Source organism: Staurois parvus, unplaced genomic scaffold, assembly GCF_062004578.1.
Source record: "Staurois parvus isolate SC_StPar_1 unplaced genomic scaffold, SC_StPar_1.0 ptg002795l, whole genome shotgun sequence".
Lineage (NCBI taxonomy): Eukaryota > Metazoa > Chordata > Amphibia > Anura > Ranidae > Staurois > Staurois parvus.
Window position 1 is genome coordinate 4,327 of NW_028320591.1, and position 26,897 is coordinate 31,223.

General features: G+C 46.7%; 1 protein-coding gene across 1 annotated transcript; it reads right to left on the reverse strand.

The window, feature by feature from the left end:
* Positions 1–25,281, reverse strand: LOC149429112 (malonyl-CoA decarboxylase, mitochondrial-like). The gene is made up of 4 exons (XM_089666715.1): positions 24,660–25,281; positions 15,817–15,929; positions 12,865–13,021; positions 1–325 (listed from the first exon to the last, which is right to left on the reverse strand). Exons 1-4 carry the CDS (start codon positions 25,230–25,232, stop codon positions 122–124), a joined length of 1,047 nt encoding a protein of 348 aa, XP_089522841.1. The 5' UTR covers positions 25,233–25,281; the 3' UTR covers positions 1–121.
* Positions 25,282–26,897: the final 1,616 nt, after the last annotated feature.

Here is a 26,897-nt window from a genome sequence, read left to right on the forward strand (position 1 = left end):
ATTGTGGTGCTCCCAGGGAGCGCGCACATGCAGGGAAGCGGGGAGGACGTTTATAAACATCCATCTGCTCCTGCACTGCTCCCGTCTGGCTGTTTATATACATGGGCCGGACAGGAAGTGGTTAAAATAAAAGCATCTGTGCGGAATGTCCACAAATCGGGACCGTTGTACCGACCTGTAACTCCCGCACTACCCGCTTGATGAGGAAGTTGCCGAGTTCCACGCCCTGCAGGCCTTGCTGGGTTGAGCTGATGGAGTAGAATATAGCAGACTTGACCTTGTTTCCATCTTCAGGTTCTGACGGGGGAGTCTCTTTCACTATCGCCTGCAAAAAAGAGGATAAAACGGCACTGAGATAAGTAAATGTGGACCAATTCCTCTACAAAGATCTCTACAAAGGAAGTCTATTCAGAAACGTTTGGCACCCTCCTTTGTGCAGTTGTTGCAAATCTGTGATTTTGTCTTTTTTTTTTTCTTTGATTCAGGAAAAAAAAACTCCTTTTTATTAAAAAGATGAAGTGTACCGACACCCCTTGGAGCATCATAGTATGCAACAATCCCCATCAATCACCCAAAGTACACCTGTGCATTTACCAAGCTGCCGGCATCGATTTGTATTCCCACAAAAGGTAAAGTTATTATATATACCGTATTTGTCGTTCCAAAAGAGCACCTAAGTTTTAGAGCAGTAAAACAAGAAAAAAAATGTTCTGAACCAATGGACTGCGGACACAGTACAGGAGATGACCAGAGACTGCGGACAGTACAGGAGATGACCAGAGACTGCAGACACAGTACAGGAGATGACCAGAGACTGCGGACAGTACAGGAGATGACCAGAGACTGCGGACACAGTACAGGAGATGACCAGAGACTGCGGACACAGTACAGGAGATGACCAGAGACTGCGGACACAGTACAGGAGATGACCAGAGACTGCGGACACAGTACAGGAGATGACCAGAGACTGCGGACACAGTACAGGGGATGACCAGAGACTGCGGATATAGTACAGGAGATGACCAGAGACTGCGGACACAGTACAGGAGATGACCAGAGACTGCGGACACAGTACAGGAGATGACCAGAGACTGCGGACACAGTACAGGAGATGACCAGAGACTGCGGACACAGTACAGGAGATGACCAGAGACTGCGGACATAGTACAGGAGATGACCAGAGACTGCGGACACAGTACAGGAGATGACCAGAGACTGCGGACACAGTACAGGAGATGACCAGAGACTGCGGACACAGTACAGGAGATGACCAGAGACTGCGGACACAGTACAGGAGATGACCAGAGACTGCGGACACAGTACAGGGGATGACCAGAGTCTGCGGACACAGTACAGGGGATGACCAGAGTCTGCGGACACAGTACAGGAGATGACCGGAGACTGCAGACATACTACAGGAGATGACCAGAGACTGCGGACACAGTACAGGAGATGACCAGAGACTGCAGACATACTACAGGAGATGACCAGAGACTGCGGACACAGTACAGGAGATGACCAGAGACTGCGGACACAGTACAGGAGATGACCGGAGACTGCAGACAGTACAGGAGATGACCAGAGACTGCAGACAGTACAGGAGATGACCAGAGACTGCAGACAGTACAGGAGATGACCAGAGACTGTGGACATCGTACAGGAGATGACCAGAGACTGCGGACACAGTACAGGAGATGACCAGAGACTGCAGACAGTACAGGAGATGACCAGAGACTGTGGACATCGTACAGGAGATGACCAGAGACTGCAGACACAGTACAGGAGATAACCAGAGACTGCAGACATAGTACAGGAGATGACCAGAGACTGCGAACCTTTGGGGAGGGAGGGGGAGTGGGTACCTGAATTTGACAGGTATCCGCTCCCACTTCCGCGGAGTTGTCCTCCCTTTAGTGTGGCACCCGGCTGACAGCCGGGTGCCCAGTGCGCATGCGCAAGAAGCGCAACTGTTTGTGAATAGCCCGGCATCTTCTGAGACCTGTCATGTGTCCCAGAAGACGCCGGACCATTAACAAAGTGCAGCGCTTCTCGCGCATGCGCAGTGGGCACCTGGCTGTCACAGCCGAGAGCCCACACTAAAGATGCCGGCGCGGGAAGACTGCAAAGCACTGGACCGAGGAACAGGTAAAGCCCCGCTGCAGAGAAGAGCTGAGCGGCCGGCCCGGTATTCTGACACGGTGGCAGAAATATTGGACCGGCCGCTCCATATGACGCACTGACATTTTCCCCCCTTTTTGGGAGGAAAAAAGTGCATCTTATGGAGCGAAAAATACTGTGTGTATATATATATAATCTATCTATTATCTATCTATTATCTATCTGTTATCTATCTATCTGTTATCTATCTATCTATCTATTATCTATCTATTATCTATCTATCTATCTATCTGTTATCTATCTATCTGTTATCTATCTATCTATCTATTATCTATCTATTATCTATCTATTATCTATCTGTTATCTATCTATCTGTTATCTATCTATCTATCTATTATCTATCTATTATCTATCTATTATCTATCTGTTATCTATCTATCTGTTATCTATCTATCTATCTATTATCTATCTATTATCTATCTATCTATCTATCTGTTATCTATCTATCTATTATCTATCTGTTATCTATCTATCTGTTATCTATCTATCTATCTATCTATTATCTATCTATCTATCTATCTATTTATCTATCTATCTATTATCTATCTATCTATTATCTATCTATCTATCTATCTATTATCTATCTATTATCTATCTATTATCTATTTATCTATCTATCTATTATCTATCTATCTATTATCTATCTATCTATCTATCTATCTATCTATCTATTATCTATCTATCTATTATCTATTTATCTATCTATCTATTATCTATCTATTATCTATCTATCTATCTATTATCTATTTATCTATCTATCTATTATCTATCTATTATCTATCTATCTATCTATTATCTATCTATTATCTATCTATCTATTATCTATCTATTATCTATCTATTATCTATCTATCTATTATCTATCTATCTATCTATTATCTATCTATTATCTATTATCTATCTATTATCTATTATCTATCTATTATCTATTATCTATCTATCTATTATCTATCTATCTATTATCTATCTATCTATTATCTATCTATCTATCTATCTATCTATCTATTATCTATCTATCCATCCATCTATCTATTATCTATCTATCATCTATCTATCTATCTATCTATTATCTATCTATTATCTATCTATTATCTATCTATTATCTATCTATTATCTATCTATTATCTATCTATTATCTATCTATCTATCTATTATCTATTATCTATCTATCTATTATCTATCTATTATCTATCTATCTATTATCTATTAATCTATTATCTAATAATCTATTATCTATCGATCTATCTATCTATTATCTATCTATTATCTATCTATTATCTATCTATTATCTATCTATCTATTATCTATTATCTATCTATCTATTATCTATCTATCTATTATCTATCTATTATCTATCTATTATCTATCTATTATCTATCTATTATCTATCTATTATCTATCTATCCATCCATCTATCTATTATCTATCTATCTATCTATCTATTATCTATCTATTATCTATCTATCTATTATCTATTAATCTATTATCTAATAATCTATTATCTATCGATCTATCTATCTATTATCTATCTATTATCTATCTATTATCTATCTATTATCTATCTATCTATTATCTATTATCTATCTATCTATTATCTATCTATCTATTATCTATCTATTATCTATCTATTATCTATCTATTATCTATCTATTATCTATCTATCCATCCATCTATCTATTATCTATCTATCTATCTATCTATCTATTATCTATCTATCTATCTATCTATCTATCTATCTATCTATCTATTATCTATCTATCTATCTATCTATCTATCTATCTATCTATCTATTATCTATCTATCTATTATCTATCTATCTATTATCTATCTATCTATCTATCTATTATCTATCTATCTATCTATCTATCTATCTATTATCTATCTATCTATCATCTATTATCTATCTATCATCTATTATCTATCTATCATCTATTATCTATCTATCTATCTATCTATCTATCTATCTATCTATCTATTATCTATCTATTATCTATCTATTATCTATCTATCTATTATCTATTATCTATCTATTTATTATCTATCTATCTATCTATCTATCTATTATCTATCTATTATCTATCTATTATCTATCTATTATCTATCTATCTATTATCTATCTATCTATTATCTATTATCTATCTATTTATTATCTATCTATCTATCTATCTATTATCTATCTATTATCTATCTATTATCTATCTATTATCTATCTATCTATTATCTATCTATCTATTATCTATTATCTATCTATCTATTATCTATCTATCTATTATCTATCTATTATCTATCTATTATCTATCTATTATCTATCTATTATCTATCTATTATCTATCTATCTATTATCTATTATCTATCTATCTATTTATTATCTATCTATCTATCTATTATCTATCTATTATCTATTATCTATCTATCTATTATCTATTATCTATCTATCTATTATCTATCTATCTATTTATCTATCTATCTACACACATTATATATATATATAGACACTGCATTTGAAAAAAGGTCACAACTTCCACTCTAATGGGACGCATGAGTCATTGGGCGGCTCGTTGGGGTCCAATCTGCACAGCGAGGGGCCGCGCAGTAACACTAGGGCTGACGTGCTCCAACTTCCAGGGTGTCGAAGGCTTTAGCTCAATGAATCAGCTGCCTTTTTCTCATTATTTCCATCGAATCCTTTATAAAATCAGAGGCTGGAGTGGCATTTGCTATCCATGGGTGTCCTGCTGCTATAATTGCTGTGTGAGCCGACGATTCATTTTTAGACAATTAAACCCCTTTTGTTAGATGAGGTAACTGTTTTTGATGGAGAAGAGGAAAAGAAAAAAAAAAAAAAAAAGCTTTGAAAGAAAAAAATCCAATCAATATTTCAGTGGAGTGAAATTAACAGATTTGTGACTTCCAGACAGTTGTGATAACAAGGATTATATGTGGAAACTATACCGAGACAGACGAGTGATCCTCATTGGATGGTGACTTGTCATTTCCTTCAATGCCACAGGCTAAAGCTGAACTCCCTTAACCACTTGACCTCTAGAAGGTTTTACCCCCGTCATGTTTTTGTTCACTATTCAGCGCTGCGCCACTTTAAGTGGCACTTGCACGGTCATGCAACATTGAACCCGAATGAAATTTATATCGTTTTTTTCACACAAATACAGCTTTCTTTTGGTGGTATTTGATCACAACTGGGTTTTTTATTTTCTATTAAATAAACAAAAAAAGGACAAACATTTTGAAAAGAAAAACAATATTTTGGGGGTAAAACCTTCAGGTGCTGGTTAAAGGAGAAGTACAGCCAAAACTCATTTGGCTGTACATCTCCTGTGGATCACAGGAATGAAGTTCATTCTGCACTCCTGTGACCCGTTTTCAGCTGACAGCGGTGCTGAAGCTCGCGGTCGGCTGAAGTCACTCAGCCGGTGCAGGCTGGGGAAAGATCCCGACTTTAAAGTCAGGATCCACCCCAGAGTCTGGAGCGGCAACTGAGCCATCTGCTCCCTTCCCTTCCACACCCCAGTCCTCCTGTTTTTTTCTTTTTTTTTTTTTTTTCAAGCATATAGAACTTTCTTTTGGTGGTATTTGATCACCACTGGGGTTTGTAAAAAATTGTATTAATTAATTAATTAATTAATTAATTAATTAATTAATTAAATAAATAAATAAATAAAACAGACAATTTTGAAAAGAAAAACATTTTTTACAAAAGCAATAAAATAAAAATTCTTTAAAAAATTAGTTCTGCTACATGTCTTTAGTTTAAAAAAAAAACACACACAATAAGTGCATATTAATTGGTTTGTTTGAAAGTTATATAGTCCACAAACTATGGGATATACACGGCTCAAAAGAAAAATGAAAGGAAGACTTTGAAAACCCATCAGATCTCAATGGGGAGGAATCTCCTGCTGGATCTCTATACTGACATGGACGGGGGATGGGTGAGGAACGTAAGGACGCCCCATTGTTTGATGGAAATGATGGACCTACAGAGGACTGAATTCAAAGACACCCCGAAAAACGAAGTGAAGGAATGATGCAGCCGGCGAGTCCATGTTGGTGAAATGTCATTGCAGCAACTCAGAATGGTCCTCAGTAGTCTGTGTGGCCCCCACGTGCTTGTATGCATGCCTGACAACGTCGGGGGAGGGTCCTAATGAGACCACGGATGGTGTCCTGGGGGATTTCCTCCCAGATCTGGACCAGGACATCACTGAGCTCCTGGACAGTCTGAGGTGTAACCTGGGGGCGTCGGATGGACCGAAACATGACATCCCAGAGGGGTTCTATTGGATTTAGGTCAGGCGAGTGTGGGGGCCATTCAACGGTATCAATTCCCTCATCCTCCAGGAACTGTCTGCATCTCCCCACATGAGGCCGGGCATTGGCATGCACCAGGAGGAACCCAGGGTCCACCGCGCCAGGAGGAACCCAAGACCCCCTGCGCCAGGAGGAACCCAGGACCCCCTGCGCCAGGAGAAACCCAGGACCCCCTGCGCCAGGAGAAACCCAGGACCCCCTGCGCCAGGAGAAACCCAGGACCCCCTGCGCCAGGAGAAACCCAGGACCCCCTGCGCAAGGAGAAACCCAGGACCCCCTGCGCAGGAGGAACCCAGGACCCCCTGCGCAAGGAGGAACCCAGGACCCCCTGCACCAGGAGGAACCCAGGACCCCCTGCACCAGGAGGAACCCAGGACCCCCTGCACCAGGAGGAACCCAGGACCCCCTGCACCAGGAGGAACCCAGGACCCACTGCACCAGGAGGAACCCAGGACCCACTGCACCAGGAGGAACCCAGGACCCACTGCACCAGGAGGAACCCAGGACCCACTGCACCAGGAGGAACCCAGGACCCACTGCACCAGGAGGAACCCAGGACCCACTGCACCAGGAGGAACCCAGGACCCACTGCACCAGGAGGAACCCAGGACCCACTGCACCAGCGTAGGGTCTGACAATGGGTCCTAGGATTTCATCCTGATACCTAATAGCAGTCAGGGTGTCATTGTCTAGCCTGTAGAGGTCTGTGTGTCCCTCCATGGAGATGCCTCCCCAGACCATCACTGATCCACCACCAGAACGGTCATACTGAACCATGTTACAGGCAGCAGAACGTTCTCCACGGCTTCTCCAGACCCTTTCATGTCTGTCACATGTGCTCAGGGGGAACCTGCTCTCATCTGTGAAAAGCAGTCGACAATGTGACTGAACGAGACTTGATAAAGCGCATGCGTGCGAAACTCGAGGTTGTGGTTAGCAGCCAAGCTTGCAACTCACTCCCAGGTCTCTAGTTCCGCCCCCGTCCCGGTTGCAGTGACGTCACTTCTGTCAGAGTAGTTTAGTGTCACCATACTAACACTCTACTACTCTGGGGGGGTGATTAGGGAATTTTTCTTTTGTTTTTCTTTTTTCTTTTTTGTTTCAAACTGTCATGATATAGGTTCATTCAAAACAGCTGTGATTACTACACCGCGTTCCGGATTATTATGCAAATTCTATTTAAGTGTCACAAAAATGAAATACTTTGATTTTCAGTGTAACTTATGGATGGCATTGTGTGTCAGGGCTCTTTTGATCACTGAAAACAATCTCGGACACCTGTGATAATTAGATTGGCCGGTGAGCCCAATTGAAGGGAAAACTACTAAAGGAGGGCGTTCCCCATTATTAACCATTAGCCGCCCGGCCAATGGCCGTTTGGCGGCTTCAGAAGTGCTGCGGCATTCCGGGTGCAGAGCCTCGCAGCGGCGCGATCTGTCACCCGCCGTGTACCTCGGACACGGCCGATGACAGATCTGAGTACCGGCCCCCGTTGCCGGTACCATGTGACCTGCTTTGACCAATCATAGCAGGTCACATGACAGTTGTATACAATGGATGGCTTCATTCATGCCATCCATTGTATACTAGTGTCTAGCTGTGAATGGTCACAGCTAATCACATGCACATGTCATGTGATTAGCTGTGACCAAATCACAGCTAAGCACAAAAAAAAAAAAACCTGAATGAATCGATGTCATTCAGGTAAATGCTTGCTTATAGCAAAGTAATTCTTTGCTATAAGCAAATTGTGTAAAAAAAAAAAAAAATACTGATCACTTCCCCAAAGTAGTACAATATGAAAAAAAACTTAAAAAAATGTAATAAAAAATTAAAAATAATAAAAAAAAAAAAAATACATATTTTTTTTTTTTTCATACTGTCACCAGTCAGTATCCCTGATCACCGCCATGCCAGTTATATGATGACGCTGTACTGCACTGGTGACAGTATGTAAAAAAAAAAACAGTGAAAATAATTTTTTTAATTTTTTTATTTTCCAAAAAATGACGACAAAAAAAATACAACTTCAAAAAACTCGCCATTCCTCTTATAAAGTACGTCGGACTGTCTACTCTGCAAAAAGGGGTCATTTGGGGGATATCTGTACTGTCCTGACATTTGGGGGATATCTGTCCTGACATTTGGGGGATATCTGTACCGTCCTGACATTTGGGGGATATCTGTACCGTCCTGACATTTGGGGGATATCTGTACCGTCCTGACATTTGGGGGATATCTGTACTGTCCTGACATTTGGGGGATATCTGTCCTGACATTTGGGGGATATCTGTCCTGACATTTGGGGGATATCTGTACTGTCCTGACATTTGGGGGAGATCTGTCCTGTCCTGACATTTGGGGGAGATCTGTCCTGTCCTGACATTTGGGGGATATCTGTACTGTTCTGACATTCTTGAACCTCAAGAAATTAGATTGGCTGTCAGTACTTCAGGATTGATCAATATTCAGATCTATACCATAGTTTGTAAACTCTATAACTTTCCTACAAACTAAATAATACATCCTAATTTGGGTTATTTTCACCAAAGACATGTAGCAGAATACATCTCGGCCTAAATTTATGAAGAACAATTATTTATTTGTAAACTTTTATAACAGAAACAAAGAAAAACTTTTTTTTTTCAAAATTTTTGGTCTTTTTTTATTAATTTAGCAAAAAATAAAAACCCCGGCGGTGATTAAATACCACCAAAAGAAAGCTCTAGTTGTGTGAAGAAAATTATAAAATTTTAGTTTGGGTACAATGTTGTATGACCGCGCAATTGTCATTCAAAGTGTGAGAGCGCTGAAACGTGAAAAATGGCCTGGGGGGGAAGGGGGTACAATTGCTCCGGTATTGAAATGGTTAAGCAGAAAACCGTTTTCAAGCAATTTGAGGAAGAAAAAGGATCTCTCTGCTGCCGAAAAGAGTGGAATAGTTCGATGCCTTGGACAAGGGATGAAAACATTCGATATTTCAGGAAAACGTAAGCGTGATCATCGCACTATGAAGAGATTTGTGGCTGATTCAGAGCACAGACGGGTTGGTGCAGATAAAGGCACATTGAGGAAGATCTCTGCCAGATCCAGGCATCGGATCAAGAGAGCAGCTGCTAAAATCCCATTACATAGCAGCAAACAGATATTTGAAGCTGCTGGTGCCTCTGGAGTCCCGCGGACATCAAGGTGTAGAGTCCTCCAGAGTCCTGCAACTGTGCAGAAACCTTCTATTCGGCCACCACTAACCAATGCTCACAAGCAGAAACGGCTGCATTGGGCAGAAAAATACATGAAGACTCATTTTCAAGCAGTCCTGTTCACTGATGAGTGCCGTGCAACCCTGGATGGAGTAGTGGATGGAGTAGTGGATGGTTGGTGGACGGCCACCCTGTTCCAACAAGGCTGCGACGTCAGCAAGGCGGTGGTGGAGTCATGTTTTGGGCCGGAATCATGGGAACAAAGCTGGTCAGCCCCTTTAGGGGCCCCGAAGGTGTAAAGATGACCTCTGCAAAGTATGTGGAGTTTATGACTGACCACTTTCTTCCCTGGTACAGAAGGAAGAACTATGCTTTCTGTAATAAAATCATCTTCATGCATGACAATGCACCATCTCATGCTGCAAAGAATACTTCTGCATCAATGGCTGCTATGGGGATAAAAGGAGAGAAAGTCACGGTGTGGCCTCCATCCTCCCCTGACCTCAATCCTATTGAGAACCTTTGGAGCATCCTCAAGCAAAAGATCTATGAGGGTGGGAGGCAGTTTACATCCAAACAGCAGCTCTGGGAGGCGATTCTGACATCTTGCAAACAAATTCCAGCAGAAACTGTCCAAAAACTCCCAAGTTTAATGGATGCCAGACTTGTGATCTGCTATCAGATAAGGGCTCCTATGTTACAATGTAACGTGACCGCTTCAAATGTTTACAAAGTTACAATGTTGGGAAAAGTTTGATTGAAAAGCTTTTGATTTCAGTAAATTTGCTGCAAACACAACAAATGACAATTTTCAGTTCTTTACAACCTAGAAAGTGTTTGGAAACTTCCTGTGCGGAATAATCCGGAACACAAATCCTGTTATCATTAGGAGGTTTGTTCAATAAAATGTGAATTGTCTTCTTCTAGTTGTCACCTGAGAATTCTGCTGACTGATATTTACATCAATTATTGAGGGAAATGAGAAAAATATCATTTGCATAATAATTTGGAACACGGTGTATGGTGTGCTGTGATTGGTCCGCAGCATCACATTAGGAATCACAGCTCTTATGAACGAACCCATTCATAACAGGTGTGTTTACATGGCGACCACGTGATATCCTGGGCCGCTCACACCGGACAGTTCCCAGGATCCGCGGTGTCCGGAGCCCAGGGAGGCTTGGCCTGTAGCTGCCGCCAGCTCACAGAATGATTACTGTTGGGGGGGCAGCAAGTGGTTAAAAATAACTGTGCAAGAGTCAAATGCGTGCTTTTGCCGAGGACTGGGGTCTCCAAACTTCCCTGACAAAGGGCCAGTTTAATGTCCTTCAGAACTTACAGGGGCCAAACTGCAGCTAGTGGGAGTAGAAATGCCCCAGTGTCAGTGGGTGTATGCACTTTATTAGATGACATACTGGGTCTCTGTACTTCTCTATTCCATGCAGACAGACCATGGTTGGGAGGGGCTATACATTCCTTCCCAAAAACAGTAGCCTGTCACTGGGTAATACTCACATGTGATGCTGAGCCTCCAATGAATGAAAGCGGAGGGCCGGAGGTCTGGCTGGGGAGGACAGGGCTATAGAATGCTGGACGTCCTCCAGCCAGGAAATGAGGCGGAGCTCTGTCTGATTGGCTGCAGCTTCTAATGCTCATTGTGAGAAGACCACAGTGTGCAGTGAATTCAGAGGAAGCCATTTCAGTCCAGGGGAGGAGCCGATACACCTGTACAAGACAGGAGGGGAGGAGCCGATACACCTGTACAAGACAGGAGGGGAGGAGCCGGTACACCTGTACAAGACAGGAGGGGAGGAGCCGGTACACCTGTACAAGTCAGGAGGGGAGGAGCCGGTACACCTGTACAAGACAGGAGGGGAGGAGCCGGTGCACCTGTACAAGACAGGAGGGGAGGAGCCGGTACACCTGTACAAGACAGGAGGGGAGGAGCCGGTACACCTGTACAAGACAGGAGGGGAGGAGCCGGTACACCTGTACAAGACAGGAGGGGAGGAGCCGGTACACCTGTACAAGACAGGAGGGGAGGAGCCGGTACACCTGTGCAAGACAGGAGGGGAGGAGCCGGTACACCTGTGCAAGACAGGAGGGGAGGAGCCGGTACACCTGTGCAAGACAGGAGGGGACGGGCCGGAACACCTGTGCAAGACAGGAGGGGACGGGCCGGAACACCTGTGCAAGACTGAAGGGGAGGGGCCGGTACACCTGTACAAGACTGAAGGGGAGGGGCCGGTACACCTGTACAAGACTGAAGGGGAGGGGCCGGTACACCTGTACAAGACTGAAGGGGAGGGGCCGGTACACCTGTACAAGACTGAAGGGGAGGAGCCGGTACACCTGAACAAGACTGAAGGGGAGGAGCCGTAACACCTGCACAAGACTGAAGGGGAGGAGCCGGTACACCTGTACAAGACTGAAGGGGAGGAGCCGGTACACCTGTACAAGACTGAAGGGGAGGGGCCGCTACACCTATACAAGACTGAAGGGGAGGGGCCGCTACACCTGTACAAGACTGAAGGGGAGGAGTCGGTACACCTGTACAAGACTGAAGGGGAGGAGCCGGTACACCTGTACAAGACTGAAGGGGAGGAGCCGGTACACCTGTACAAGACTGAAGGGGAGGATCCGGTACACCTGTACAAGACTGAAGGGGAGGAGCCGGTACACCTGTACAAGACTGAAGGGGAGGGGCCGGTACACCTGTACAAGACTGAAAGGGAGGGGCCGGTACACCTGTACAAGATGAAGGGGAGGGGCCAGTACACCTATACAAGACTGAAAAGGAGGGGCCGGTACACCTGTACAAGACTGAAAAGGAGGGGCCGGTACACCTGTACAAGACTGAAGGGGAGGGGCTGGTACACCTGTACAAGACTGAAGGGGAGGAGCCGGTGCACTTGTTCCACACTGAAGGGGAGGAGCCAGTACACCTGTGCCAGACTGAATGGAATGCTGGAGGGAGGATTTAAAGCGAAACTTCACCCCTAAAGAGAAGTTCCGCATTCCTGTCTCCCCCCTTTAATGTTTGGTGGGGGGGAGGGGGGAGGGAGTGGGTAACACGGTTTGGACAGGCACCCGCTCCCACTTCCACACAGATCGCCTAGGTGACCTGAACGGAAGCTTGCCTCGCCGCATGGACTCACCTGGATGTTACCTGTAATAAGTTGCATCAGAGCTACATGTAGCACAATGAGAGGCTCTCCAGGCATTGCACTGTGGGTAAAGGTGAAGCACCTTCTGTACGCTCCCACTCTGCGCTTCATATCCGTCCAGTTCCTGACCGGATGCACCGCCTCATACCTGCAAGGACAGTCACATGACAGGGAATTAGAGGCAACTTCCTGTTCTGTCTGAAAACTAGGAAGTGAAGAGAAATCTCCAAATTGGGGATACAGACAGCAATGAGAGGCTTACAGAGGCCCCAACCTTCCCCCATTGTATCCGAAATCCATTGCTGAAGGGTTGGGATTCGATGGATTTCCCCTCACTTCCTGTCCTGCTGACAACGCCATTGACAAGACAGGAAATGAGGGCAAATCTTCAATAAGCATCACAGACAGGAATACAAGGCCTTTTCTATTAGAGTTTTGGGCTAAATCAGATCTTTATTTCTGTGTCCTAGTTGGAGATTTTCCCTCACTTCCTGTCTGGTAAGAATTGTTTGTCAGCAGGACAGGAAGTGAGGTGAAATCTCATCAACAGAGTCCCAGATATACATTTTTTCCATTCTTTCTTCAAAAAAAACAAAAAACAAACATACACTTGAAAGCTAAATTACACCCTTACCTTCAGCCTTGCACACATTTCTGCCTTATTTTCTGGCTGGAGGACATCCAGCATCATCTAGCCTTTTCCTCCCCATCCTGACTGTTCCTGGACCCGCCCCCATCATTCATTGGATTTCAGTTCTTTCAATCACGAAGGCTCAGCAACACATGTGGGTTAAAGGATCTTTATGCCGAGCGGGGCAGGAAAGATCAGCCGATTACATGACCACTGTGATTGGCTGTTGCAGTGGTCACATGATCAGGAGCTGGTCATTAGACACCAGCGAGCATACTGTCAGCACAGAAAGCTCTGCCGCCCTTGGAAGTAATGTGCGGCGTTTGCGCGTCAAAGCCCGCCCTCTTATGCGGTATGCGGGTGACGTGTTGAAAATGTTGAGGAGGGGAGGAACCAGGCTAAAGAAACCAATCAGATTTACTTCAGCATTAACCCCTCCCCCTCCACAGGATTTCCCTCCCCCCCTTCCTGACCAGGCCATTTTTTGCACTGCGTTACTTTAACTGACAATTGCGCAGTCATGCAACGCTGCACCCAAATGACAATTACATCCCTTTTTTCCCACAAATAGAGCTTTCTTTCGGTGGTATTCGATCGCCTGCGCGGTTATTTTTTGCGCTATAAACAAAAAAAGATCAACAATTTTGAAAAAAAAAGAAAATTATATATATACATACATACATACACACACACACATATTTATTTTTTTTATTTTTTTTTTTACTTATTTGACTTTTTGCTATAAAACATGTCCAATAAAAAAATGTAAAAATCAAATTTTCTCATAAATTTAGGCCAAAATGTATTCTGCTCCGTGTCTTTGCTAAAAAAAAAAAAAAAAAAAAAAAACAAATCCCCAATCCGTGTAAATTAATCGGTGTACGTGAATGTTATAGCATCTACAAATGGCGGTATAGATACTGGGAGTTTTATTTTTTTTATACTAGTAATAGCGGCGATCAGCGACTTATAGCGGGACTGTGGCGGGCATTCTGACAATGGGGGGGGGGGGGGGACTGACCTGGTGTCACTGACATCCCCAGTGACACAATACAGTGATCAGTGCTAATAAGAAGCACTGACACTGTACTAATGGCACTGGGCAGGAAGGGGTTAACATCTGGGGCGATCAAAGGGTTACCTGTGTGCGGTGTTACTAGGGAGACATGCTGTGCAAAGATACACAGCAGCATGTCCTTGCTGGCAGGAGAGACCCGTGTTGTTTACACACTTCTCTCCCCAGTCAGTTCTACATGGTGATTGCTGGCGGGGAATCTCCGGCCCGGACCCGGTGATTGATATCCCTAGCTGCCAACAGCAGGCGCAGTTAGGACGGCACGTGCACCTCCCACCCGGAAATGTGAATCATATATATATATATATATATATATATATATATATATATATATAAATAAAATGTGATTTTGCACAGCTCTGCCGCCCTGTAGCAGTACTTCTACTATAGGGTGGCGGGCAATTGGTTAAATGAAAAAAAAACTTTTTTTTTTTTTTAAAAGAGTGTGGGGGGATAAGAACTTCTGTTTCTATTGTATAACCACGCCCCCCACAACCCCAACCCCCCCCCCCCCCTTCCCATGCCGTGTCCCGTTAGAAATGCAGCCCCCCCCCCCCCGCCGTGGTCCCCCTGTACGTAGTAACGTGGCCCCCCCCGCCTTGGTCCCACTGTATGTAGGAATGTAGCCCCCCTGCCCTGGTCCCCCTGTATGTAGGAACGAAGCCTCCCCGACTTGATCCCCCTGTATGTAGGAATGTAGCCCCCCTGCCTTGCTTCCCCTGTATGTAGGATCGTAGCCCCCCTGCCTTGGTCCCTCTGTATGTAGGATCGTAGCCCCCCTGCCTTGGTCCCTCTGTATGTAGGATCGTAGCCCCCCTAGCTTGGTCCCCCCTGTATGTAGGATCATAGCCCCCCTGTCTTGGTCCCTCTGTATGTAGGATCATAGCCCCCTTAGCTTGGTCCCCCTGTATGTAGGAACGTAGCCACTCTGCCTTGGTCCCCCTGTATGTAGGAACATAACCCCCCCGCCTTGGTCCCCCTGCATGTATAACCACGCCCCCCACAACCCCCCCCCCTTCCCCGCCGGGGAGATTTGCTCCCATACCCTGTCCCGTTGCCCAAACAGGAAGAAGGAAAATCTCTCCAATCTCTCCTGGAAATCTCTCCAATGTGATATACATGACGGACTCTGATCTTTCTTCACTATCTGCTACTAAAAAAAAAAAAAAAAAAACAAACAAAAGAAAAAAACATTATTAATGATGGGAAAGCAATTATCTGCAGGAATTGCACTTACTCGCTGATCTTCTGCAGAACCTCACAAGGGGACTGCCATGTAATTCTCTCCAGATGGAGGAATCCTACGGAGAACCACTCTGACAGCATGCTCCTCAGCACTCCGTTCATCTCCTGCAGACACAGAAAAGCTGAAATGTAAAATCTAAAAATGTCATCCCAAACAGCAAGCAAAAAAAAAAAAAAAACAGCACAAAGCCAACTTTTCACCACAAAACTACAGAATGCGTTTTACACACATTAAAGGCGACACCAAACAAAATGGTTCAATTCCATTCACTACCCATAAAAGTCCCTTCTACTGCAGTCTCAGTCTCCTCCAAGTTCCTTTGTTCTTGCTGATGTGATCTGACGTCCGAGGGTAGAGGGTGGCTACGTTTGTCCTCCATGATCCCCCTGTATGTAGGAACAGAGGCACCTGTCTTGGTCCCCTGTATGTCAGAAAGTAGCCCCCCTGCCTTGATCCAACTGTAGGAATGTTGCCACCCTGCCCTTGTCCCCCTGTATGTAGGAACGGAGCCACCTGCCTTGGTCCCCTGTATGTCAGAAAGTAGCCCCCCTGCCTTGGTCCCACTGTATGTAGGAACGTAGCCACCCTGCCTTGGTCCCACTGTATGTAGGAACGTAGCCTCCCCGCCTTGCTCCCCCTGTATGTAGGAACGTAGCCCCCCCCGCCTTGGTCCCACTGTATGTAGGAACCAGGGCTGTGGAGTCGGTAGATAAATGTTCCGACTCCTCAGTTTTTGTACTTCGGAGCATTGTTTGCCGACTCCGACTCCAGGTACCCTAAATTTCCTCCGACTCCACGACTCCGACTCCACAGCCCTGGTAGGAACGGAGCCCCCCCGCCTTGGTCCCCCTGTATGTAGGAACAGAGCCCCCTCGCCTTGGTCCCCCTGTATGTAGGAACAGAGCCCCCTCGCCTTGGTCCCCCTGTATGTAGGAACAGAGCCCCCCTGCCCTGGTCCCCCTGTACGTAGGAACGTAGCCCCCCCGCCTTGGTCCCTCTGTATGTAGGAACATAGCCCCCCCGCCTTGGTCCCCCTGCATGTAGGAATGTAGCCCCCCTGCCTTGGTCCCCCTGTATGTAGGAACGTAGCCCCCCCGCCTTGGTCCCCCTGTATGTAGGAACGTAGCCCCCCCGCCTTGGTCCCCCTGTAGGAACGTAGCCCCCTGCATGTAGGAACATAGCTCCCCTCTTGGTCCCCATTTACATAGGATCGTAGCCCCCTCGCCTTGGTCCCCTTGTATATAGGAACAAAGCCCCCCCGCCTTGGTCCCCCTGTATGTAGGAACATAGCCCCCCCTCCTTGGTCCCCCTGTATGTAGGAACATAGCCCCCCCGCCTTGGTCCCCCTGTAAGTAGGAACAGAGCCCCCCTGCCCTGGTCCCCCTGTACGTAGGAACGTAGCCCCCCCGCCTTGGTCCCCCTGTATGTAGGAACATAGCCCCCCCGCCTTGGTCCCCCTGCATGTAGGAACGTAGCCCCCATGCCTTGGTCCCACAGTATGTAGGAACATAGCCCCCCTGCCTTGGTCCCCCTGTATGTAGAAACGTAGCCCCCCTGCCTTGGTCCCCCTGTATGTAGGAACATAGCCCCCCTGCCTTGGTCCACCTGTAGGAACGTAGCCCCCTGCCTTGGTCCCCCTGTATGTAGGAACATAGCCCCCCTGCCTTGGTCCCCCTGTATGTAGGAATGTAGCCCCCCTGCCTTGGTCCCCCCGTATGTAGGAATGTAGCCCCCCTGCCTTGGTCCCCCTGTATGTAGGAATGTAGCCCCCTTCTTCACCAGCATACATGTCACACATATCAGGAGGCTACGCGGCACATGTGCAAAAAAGAAAACAAAAGCCACAGGACTGGCAGCGAACAGGTTATGTTCCCCAGGAAAAAAAACAAATCAGACAGCAAAAAGTTTGGCACAAATAATTCAAGGCCGAAAAAAAAAAAAGCGTCCAATTATTGTGAGTCGTTGTTGCTTCGCTCTCCTTTGTTCACATTTCATTCAGCCACTCGGCAGCGAGAATAACTCCCCGCGACAAGCCGGGCGCATTCACAGCAAAACAAGCTTTATGTACAAAAAAACAAACTATTTTTGGATCTTTTTTTCAGCTCAGAAAATAAAAATTCGAACAATTCCATGTTTTCTTTAAAAAAAAAAAAAGTCTTTATTCTCCTTCCCGCCGCGTTCCCTCCTCTGAATTCTGACGGACGCGCGGTTTCTCGAGAAAGTCTGAAAAATGTTTCACGTGAGATTGGGGGGCAAAAAGTTCTTAAAGGGGAACAACAGTCCTTATCGCTTTATTTTTTTATTATGCATGCGACAGCGTGCGGCTTCGTGAATGGGTCAGGTACTGCACAGCACACAGGAAGGGACTAGTAACCCCCGGCTCTGCTGATCCCCCGCTCAGAGTAACCCCCAGCTCTGCTGATCCCCCGCTCAGAGTAACCCTCGACTCTGCTGATCCCCCGCTCAGAGTAACCCTCGACTCTGCTGATCCCCCGCTCAGAGTAACCCTCGGCTCTGCTGATCCCCCGCTCAGAGTAACCCCCAGCTCTGCTGATCCCCCGCTCACTAGTAACCCCCGGCTCTGCTGACCCCCCCGCTCACTAGTAACCCCCGGCTCTGCTGATCCCCCGCTCAGAGTAACCCTCGACTCTGCTGATCCCCCGCTCACTAGTAACCCCCGGCTCTGCTGATCCCCCGCTCACTAGTAACCCCCGGCTCTGCTGACCCCCCCGCTCACTAGTAACTCCCGGCTCTGCTGACCCCCCCGCTCACTAGTAACCCCCGGCTCTGCTGATCCCCCCCGCTCACTAGTAACCCCCGGCTCTGCTGATCCCCCGCTCACTAGTAACCCCCGGCTCTGCTGACCCCCCCGCTCACTAGTAACCCCCGGCTCTGCTGACCCCCCCGCTCACTAGTAACCCCCGGCTCTGCTGATCCCCCCGCTCACTAGTAACCCCCGGCTCTGCTGATCCCCCCGCTCACTAGTAACCCCCGGCTCTGCTGATCCCCCGCTCAGTAGTAACCCCCGGCTCTGCTGATCCCCCGCTCAGTAGTAACCCCCGGCTCTGCTGATCCCCCGCTCAGAGTAACCCCCGGCTCTGCTGATCCCCCGCTCAGAGTAACCCCCGGCTCTGCTGATCCCCCGCTCAGAAGTAACCCCCAGCTCTGCTGATCCCCCGCTCTGTAGTAACCCCCAGCTCTGCTGATCCCCCGCTCTGTAGTAACCCCCAGCTCTGCTGATCCCCCGCTCTGTAGTAACCCCCAGCTCTGCTGATCCCCCGCTCTGTAGTAACCCCCAGCTCTGCTGATCCCCCGCTCTGTAGTAACCCCCAGCTCTGCTGATCCCCCGCTCTGTAGTAACCCCCAGCTCTGCTGATCCCCCGCTCTGTAGTAACCCCCAGCTCTGCTGATCCCCCGCTCTGTAGTAACCCCCAGCTCTGCTGATCCCCCACTCTGTAGTAACCCCCAGCTCTGCTGATCCCCCACTCTGTAGTAACCCCCAGCTCTGCTGATCCCCCACTCTGTAGTAACCCCCAGCTCTGCTGATCCCCCACTCTGTAGTAACCCCCAGCTCTGCTGATCCCCCACTCTGTAGTAACCCCCAGCTCTGCTGATCCCCCACTCTGTAGTAACCCCCAGCTCTGCTGATCCCCCACTCTGTAGTAACCCCCAGCTCTGCTGATCCCCCACTCTGTAGTAACCCCCAGCTCTGCTGATCCCCCACTCAGTAGTAACCCCCAGCTCTGCTGATCCCCCGCTCAGTAGTAACCCCCAGTTCTGCAGATCCCCCGCTCAGTAGTAACCCCCAGATCTGCAGATCCCCCACTCAGTAGTAACCCCCAGATCTGCAGATCCCCCACTCAGTAGTAACCCCAGCTCTGCTGACCTTCTGCTCTGTCCTCTTTCTCCGGTCCCCAATCACCTTGCAATATAGAATCCCCATGTTGCACACCACATGTACTGTCTGCTAGTTGCTCTGCTCTAGTCTGGACCCCGCTCACCTTCCTGCTGCTCCCCTCTGTACCAGACACTCACAGAATATATACACATGAACCAGAAGTGACTGCTGATGACGTCTTTCCGGTTCGCTTGTTGGTTTCCCAGTGCATCCTGGGATATCTCACACCTGCAATGTCTCCAAAGCAAAGCTAAAGCTGAATAAATGTCCCTCAAAAGCTGCAGATGCTGTTATCGAGCGTCGTCATAGACTTCTATGGAGGATCTGAAGCACCAAGAAAGGGACACGGGGTAAACACAACGTGTGAACGGGACTGTGAGGAAACAATTATATTTGGTGAGAGGAGCTGCGATTGGCACTTGGAGTGCTTTAAAAAAAAAAAAAAAAACGTATCCAATGCCACATTTTGAAGCAAGTGTAAACGAGGCCCTAAGAAGCTTCCTAGGACGGCCCTGAAGATTCGATGTCTATTAAAGAAATCTACAGCCTACAGAGCTATGATGTGCGACTCACCAAGGTGAGCATTACAACGAATTCCCCGCTGTGACCAACAGGTTAAATCGACCCTTAATGGACCATTCCCAGCCGCCGCAGCGCAATAACTGTTTAAAATGCACACGGAATATGACACAGCATGAGCGCAACGCATAGACCATTATAACGGGGCAATGAAGGCCATACAGTCAGGTCCATAAATATTGGGACATGGACACAATTCTAACATTTTTGGCTCTATACACCACAATGGATTTGAAATGAAACAAACAAGATGTGCTTTAACTAGTTGCCGAATGACGACTGCACTGCGGCCGGCCAGTTCTGGGTGGACGTCATATGACGTCTTCCCAGAACGCGCTTTCCTGCACGCCCGAGGGGGCGCGCACCCGGCGATCTCCGTGATCACTGTGTCCTACGGACACAGCTGATCACGTGATGTGGTAAAAGGCCAATCACAGCGGCCTTTTACCACGTGATCAGCCGTGTCCAATGACACGCTGATCAGAGGGAAATGCAAGTGCCGGTTCTCGGCTGCACTTTCCTCACGCTGTCAGATCGTGAGGAAAGTACTGCCGAGAACTGGCAGTTGTCAGAGCGGGGATCGGCACCGATCATCAGGGCACTGATGATCAATGCCCTGATGATCGGTGCCCAGCAGTGCCACCCACAAGTTCCGCCCACCTGTGCCCAGCAGTGCGCCCACTAGCTCCGCCCACCTGTGCCCAGCAGATCACCCACCTGTGCCCAGCAGTGCACCCACCTGTGCCACCCACCTGAGCCCACCCACCAGTGCTTCCCACCAGTGCCACCCACCAGTGCTTCCCACCAGTGCCACCCACCAGTGCAGCCCAGCAGTGCTGCCAGTCAGTGCCACCAGTCAGTGCCCAGCGGTTGTGCCAGTCAGTGCCCAGCAGTGATGCCAGTCAGTGCCGTCTATCAGTACCCATCATCAGTGTCACCTATCAGTGCCGCCTATCAGTGCCCTTTAGTGCTGCCTATCAGTGCCCATCAGTGCTGCCTATCAGTGCCCATCAGTGCTGCCTATCAGTGCCCATCAGTGCCGCCTCATCAACGCATATCAGTGAAGGAGAAAAATTACCTGTTTGAAAATTTTTATAATAGAAACAAAGAAACTTTTTTTTTTTTTTTTCAAATTTTTTGCACTTTTTTTGTTTATAGCGCAAAAAGTAAAGCGCTCAGTGGCGATTAAATACCACCAAAAGAAAGCTCTATTTGTGAGAAAAAAATGATCAAAATTTCATATGGGTACAATGTTACACGACCGCGCAATTGTCAAAGTGCGGCAGCGCTGAAAGCTGAAAATTGGCCTGGTAAATAAGGGGGTATAAGTGCCCGGTAGGCAAGTGGTTAACTGCAGACTGTCAGCTTTAATTTGAGGGTATTTACATCCAAATCAGGTGAACGGTGTAGGAATGACAACAGTTTGCATATGTGCCTCCCACTTGTTAAGGGACCAAAAGTAATGGGACAGAATAAGAATCATAAATCAAACTTTCACTTTTTAATACTTGGTTGCCAATCCTTTGCAGTCAATGACAGCCTGAAGTGTGGAACGCATAGACATCCCCAGACGCTGGGTGTCATCCTGAGATCTTACCCCAGTCAGACTGCAGAGGGGCAGCGGGAGGCCGGGCACTAGAAAGAGACTATACTGTGGGCGGAGGTATCTCTGACATTGTCTCCGCCCACAGTACAAGCCCCGCCCTGGGAAAAGAGGGCAGTGCTTGCGATAGATAAGTGAACAACAATGGCACAAAGGTTAACACTTTCACTGCCACGACCACCAACACAGAGATTCACTTTTACTTCCACGACCACCAATGCAGGAGGTTCTATCAATGCTTGTTAATAGTACTGACACCAGGAATTGTTATCACTGCTTCCACTGACACCAATGTCGGGGGTTATTATCGCGTCCAATCCCACCAATGTCGGGGGTTATCGCGTCCAATCCCACCAATGTCGGGGGTTATTACCGCGTCCAATCCAACCAATGTCGGGGGTTATTATCACGTCCAATCCCACCAACGTCAGGGTTATTATCACGTCCAATCCCACCAATGTCGGGGGTTATTATCGCATCCAATCCCACCAATGTCGGGGGTTATTATCACGTCCAATCCCACCAATGTCGGGGGTTATTATCACGTCCAATCCCACCAATGTCGGGGGTTATTATCGCATCCAATCCCACCAATGTCGGGGTTATTATCGCATCCAATCACACCAATGTCGGGGGTTATTATCGCATCCAATCACACCAATGTCGGTGGTTATTATCGCATCCAATCACACCAATGTCGGGGGTTATTACCGCGTCCAATCACACCAATGTCGGAGGTTATTATCGCGTCCAATCCCACCAATGTCGGGGGTTATTATCACGTCCAATCCCACCAATGTCGGGGGTTATTATCACGTCCAATCCCACCAATGTCGGGGGTTATTATCACGTCCAATCCCACCAATGTCGGGGGTTATTATCGCGTCCAATCCCACCAATGTCGGGGGTTATTATCGCGTCCAATCCCACCAATGTCGGGGGTTATTATCGCGTCCAATCACACCAAAGCCGGGGGTTAGTATCGCGTCCAATCACACCAAAGCCGGGGGTTAGTATCGCGTCCAATCACACCAATGTCGGGGGTTATTATCGCGTCCAATCACACCAATGTCGGGGGTTATTATCGCGTCCAATCACACCAATGTCGGGGGTTATCACATCCAATCACACCAATGTCGGGGGTTATTATCGTATCCAATCACACCAATGTCGGGGGTTATTATCGCATCCAATCACACCAATGTCGGGGGTTATCGCATCCAATCACACCAATGTCGGGGGGTTATCACGTCCAGCCACACCAATGTCGGGGTTATTATCGCATCCAATCACACCAATGTTGGGGGTTATTATCGCGTCCAATCACACCAATTTCGGGGGTTATCACACCAATGTCGGGGGTTATTATCGCGTCCAATCACACCAATGTCGGGGGTTATCGCGTCCAATCACACCAATGTCGGGGTTATTATCGCATCCAATCACACCAATGTTGGGGGTTATCGCGTCCAATCACACCAATTTCGGGGGTTATCACACCAATGTCGGGGGTTATTATCGCGTCCAATCACACCAATGTCAGGGTTATTATCGCATCCAATCACACCAATGTCGGGGTTATTATCGCATCCAATCACACCAATGTCGGGGTTATTATCGCATCCAATCACACCAATGTCGGGGTTATTATCGCATCCAATCACACCAATGTTGGGGGTTATTATCGCATCCAATCACACCAATGTCGGTGGTTATTATCGCATCCAATCACACCAATGTCGGTGGTTATTATCGCGTCCAACCACACCAATGTCGGGGGTTATCATCACACCAATGTCAGGGATTATTATCGCGTCCAACCACACCAATGTCGGGGGTTATTATCGCGTCCAACCACACCAATGCTGGGGGTTATTATCGCGTCCAATCACACCAATGCTGGGGGTTATTATCGCGTCCAATCACACCAATGCTGGGGGTTATTATCGCGTCCAATCACACCAATGCTGGGGGTTATTATCGCGTCCAATCACACCAATGCTGGGGGTTATTATCGTGTCCAATCACACCAATGCTGGGGGTTATTATCGCGTCCAATCACGCCAATGCTGGGGGTTATTATCGCGTCCAATCACGCCAATGCTGGGGGTTATCGCGTCCAATCACACCAATGCTGGGGGTTATCGCGTCCAATCACACCAATGCTGGGGGTTATCGCGTCCAATCACACCAATGCTGGGGGTTATCGCGTCCAATCACACCAATGCTGGGGGTTATCGCGTCCAATCACACCAATGTCGGGGGTTATCGCGTCCAATCACACCATCATCCGAGGTTATTATTACGTCCAATCACACCAACGTCGAAGGTTATTATCGCGTCCAATCACACCGTCGGAAGTTATCGCGTCCAATCACAAAAATTTCGGGGGTTATTATCACACCAATATCGGGGTTATCACACCAATGTGGGGGGTTATCACGTCCAAACACACCAATGTCGGGGGTTATCACGTCCAACCACACCAATGTCGGGGGTTATCACGTCCAACCACACCAATGTCGGGGGTTATCACGTCCAATCACACCAATGTCGGGGGTTATTATCACACCAATGTCAGGGGTTATTATCGCGTCCAACCACACCAATGTCGGGGGTTATTGCTGCGTCCAATCACACCAATGCTGGGGGTTATTATTGCTTCTACTGACACCAATGCTGGGAGCTATGATTGTGTCCACTGAGATGTCGGGGGGCCCCCTACAATTTTCCGGGTGACCGCTCCCGTCTTACCCGGATGTGCGGTCCGTCGACCATCTTGGATGCCATGCTCTCAATGATGTCGGCCCTCAGGTCCACCAGAAACTTGACCCCGCCCTCCACCTTGCTGATGTGACAGAAGAGCGCCCTGTAGTGGGGGATGAGGGCGTAGCGGAGGCGGTCCTCCACCTGCAGGACGGTACCCAGGTCCCTCTTCTGCTGATCCTGGACCAGCTTAGCGCTGAGCTCCACCACCTGGCCGTGGTCCACCCCGAAACCCACCGCCAACTCCCCCAGCAGGGCCGCCCTCCCCCCCGCGTCCAGGGCAACGTACTGCTGCATGAAGTGCAAGCTCTGCGGCTCAGCCGGAGGCGGGGTCTTGTCTTTGGTCTCGTAGGGTGGCAGTAGGGGCACACACCGCCTCAGGAGCTCCTCCATCATGGCTGTGGGCAGGGAGCTGGCCTGCCTGGAGCTCAGCCTTGGCATGGACTGCTCCAGCAGCCTCCCCTGGCCGCAGCAAGCTGAGCTCAGACCGCTGGCGACAGCAACTCCCACTTGCTGCAGGCGCTGAGGGAGCAACAAGTGAGACAGGCGCAGGCGCAGCATTCCAACCCGGGACAGGGAGCTGACAGCTCCCAATACACCGCTTCCGGGTTCCGACGGTTACGTCATGACGCCGGCGGCGGGGCGACCAATCACAGCCGCGGCTTCCTGCACGTCGGCGGCAGAGTGTATCCGCCATGTTGACTGTGGCACCTGCCCTTAGTTTTCCTATACAGACAGTGGAGGCGGCGTGCTTAACACACATCCGGGTTTGTTTTCCGGGAAATAAAAGGGAAAAGACGTCACTCCATCTTAGAAACGTAAAGCGTGTTGTTGCCTAGCAACTTGCCGGCATTTTTAACAAGCTTTATAAATAACTTTTTTTTTCCGCTAGAAAATGAGAGACTCCAAATATGAGATATTTGCTGAAAGCCGAGGCCCCGGAGAATAAAACGGCAGTTGGAGCCAATCTTCGATTCCTTAAATTAATTAAATTTGTTTTCAGAATTTGTTTTGTTTCATTAATTCGTTTTCGAATTCAATTCGAATTTTCGGATTTCGGTTGGAATTGATTTCTATTCGACCAAATCGCAACGTTTTTCATTCAAATGTATTCTATTCGAAATTCGAATTTAAGAAGACGGCTCTATTGTTCAAAATTCTAATTTTCAAAAGACGATTATATTCTATTTTATTCTATTCTTTTCTGTTTTATTATTTTCTGTTCTTTTCTAAATTTGAATTTCAGAAGACGGATATATCCTTTCTATTTTCTAATATTTTTTTCTTTATTTTACTCTCTTCTATTCTATTCTGTTAGAATTCAAATGTATTCTATTCAAAATTCAAATTTTTGGAAGACAATTGTATTCTATTTTATTCTATTCTTTTCTATTCTTTTATGTTCTGTTCTATTCTATTCTGTTTTGTTGTACTCTATTATTTTCTATTGTATTTGAATTTAAATTTATTCTAACCTCCTAGATTGTAAACTCAGGCCCTCCCTCTTAGAGTGTAAGCTCCCGGGATCAGCCCCTCCCTCTTAGAGTGTAAGCTCCCGGGATCAGCCCCTCCCTCTTAGATTGTAAGCTCCCAGGATCAGGCCCTCCTATCCCTCTTGTATTGATCTGTATCATTGCTGTATTGTCTCCCATTATATTGTAAAGTGCTGAGCAAAGTGTTGGCGCCATAAATCCTGTATAATAATAATATAAATCCTGTATAATAATAATAATAATAATCAAAATGTTAATTTTCGGAAGACGGTTCTATTCTAATTCATTCTGTTTTTTTATTTTCTATTCTATTCTGTTTTATTATTTTATGTTCTTTTCTAAATTTGAATTTCAGAAGACAGATATACAGTATTCTTATATTTTCTTTTTTTTTCCTATTTTACTCTCTTCTATTCTGTTAGAATTTGAATTTGTTCTATTCAAAATTAACATTTTTGGAAAACAATTGTATTCTATTTTATTCTATTCTTTTGTTTTCTATGCTATTCTTTTCTACTCTTTTCTGTTCTGTTCTATTCTGTTTTGTTGTACTCTATTCTTTTCTATTCTGTTTTATTCTTTTCTATTCTTTTTGAAATTTGAATTTCAGAGGACGGCTACAAACTATTTTATTCTATACTATTGGTTGTTGCAATTTTTTCTTATTTTTATGACTTAGAACCCCCAATATTATATATTTTCTGAAAGCAGAGGCCCCGGAGAATAAAACATT

What these genes read in the sequence shown, in the direction of transcription:
- LOC149429112 (XM_089666715.1), bottom strand. Translation starts at nt 25,232, where the DNA reads ATGCTGCGCCTGCGCCTGTCTCACTTGTTGCTCCCTCAGCGCCTGCAG. An exon ending in GTTCTGCAGAAGATCAGCGA is followed by an intron (nt 13,022 to 15,816) that starts GTAAGTGCAATT and finishes CTGTCCTTGCAG; the next exon opens with GTATGAGGCGGTGCATCCGG. An exon ending in TTATTACAGGTAACATCCAG is followed by an intron (nt 326 to 12,864) that starts GTGAGTCCATGC and finishes TCTTTTTTGCAG; the next exon opens with GCGATAGTGAAAGAGACTCC.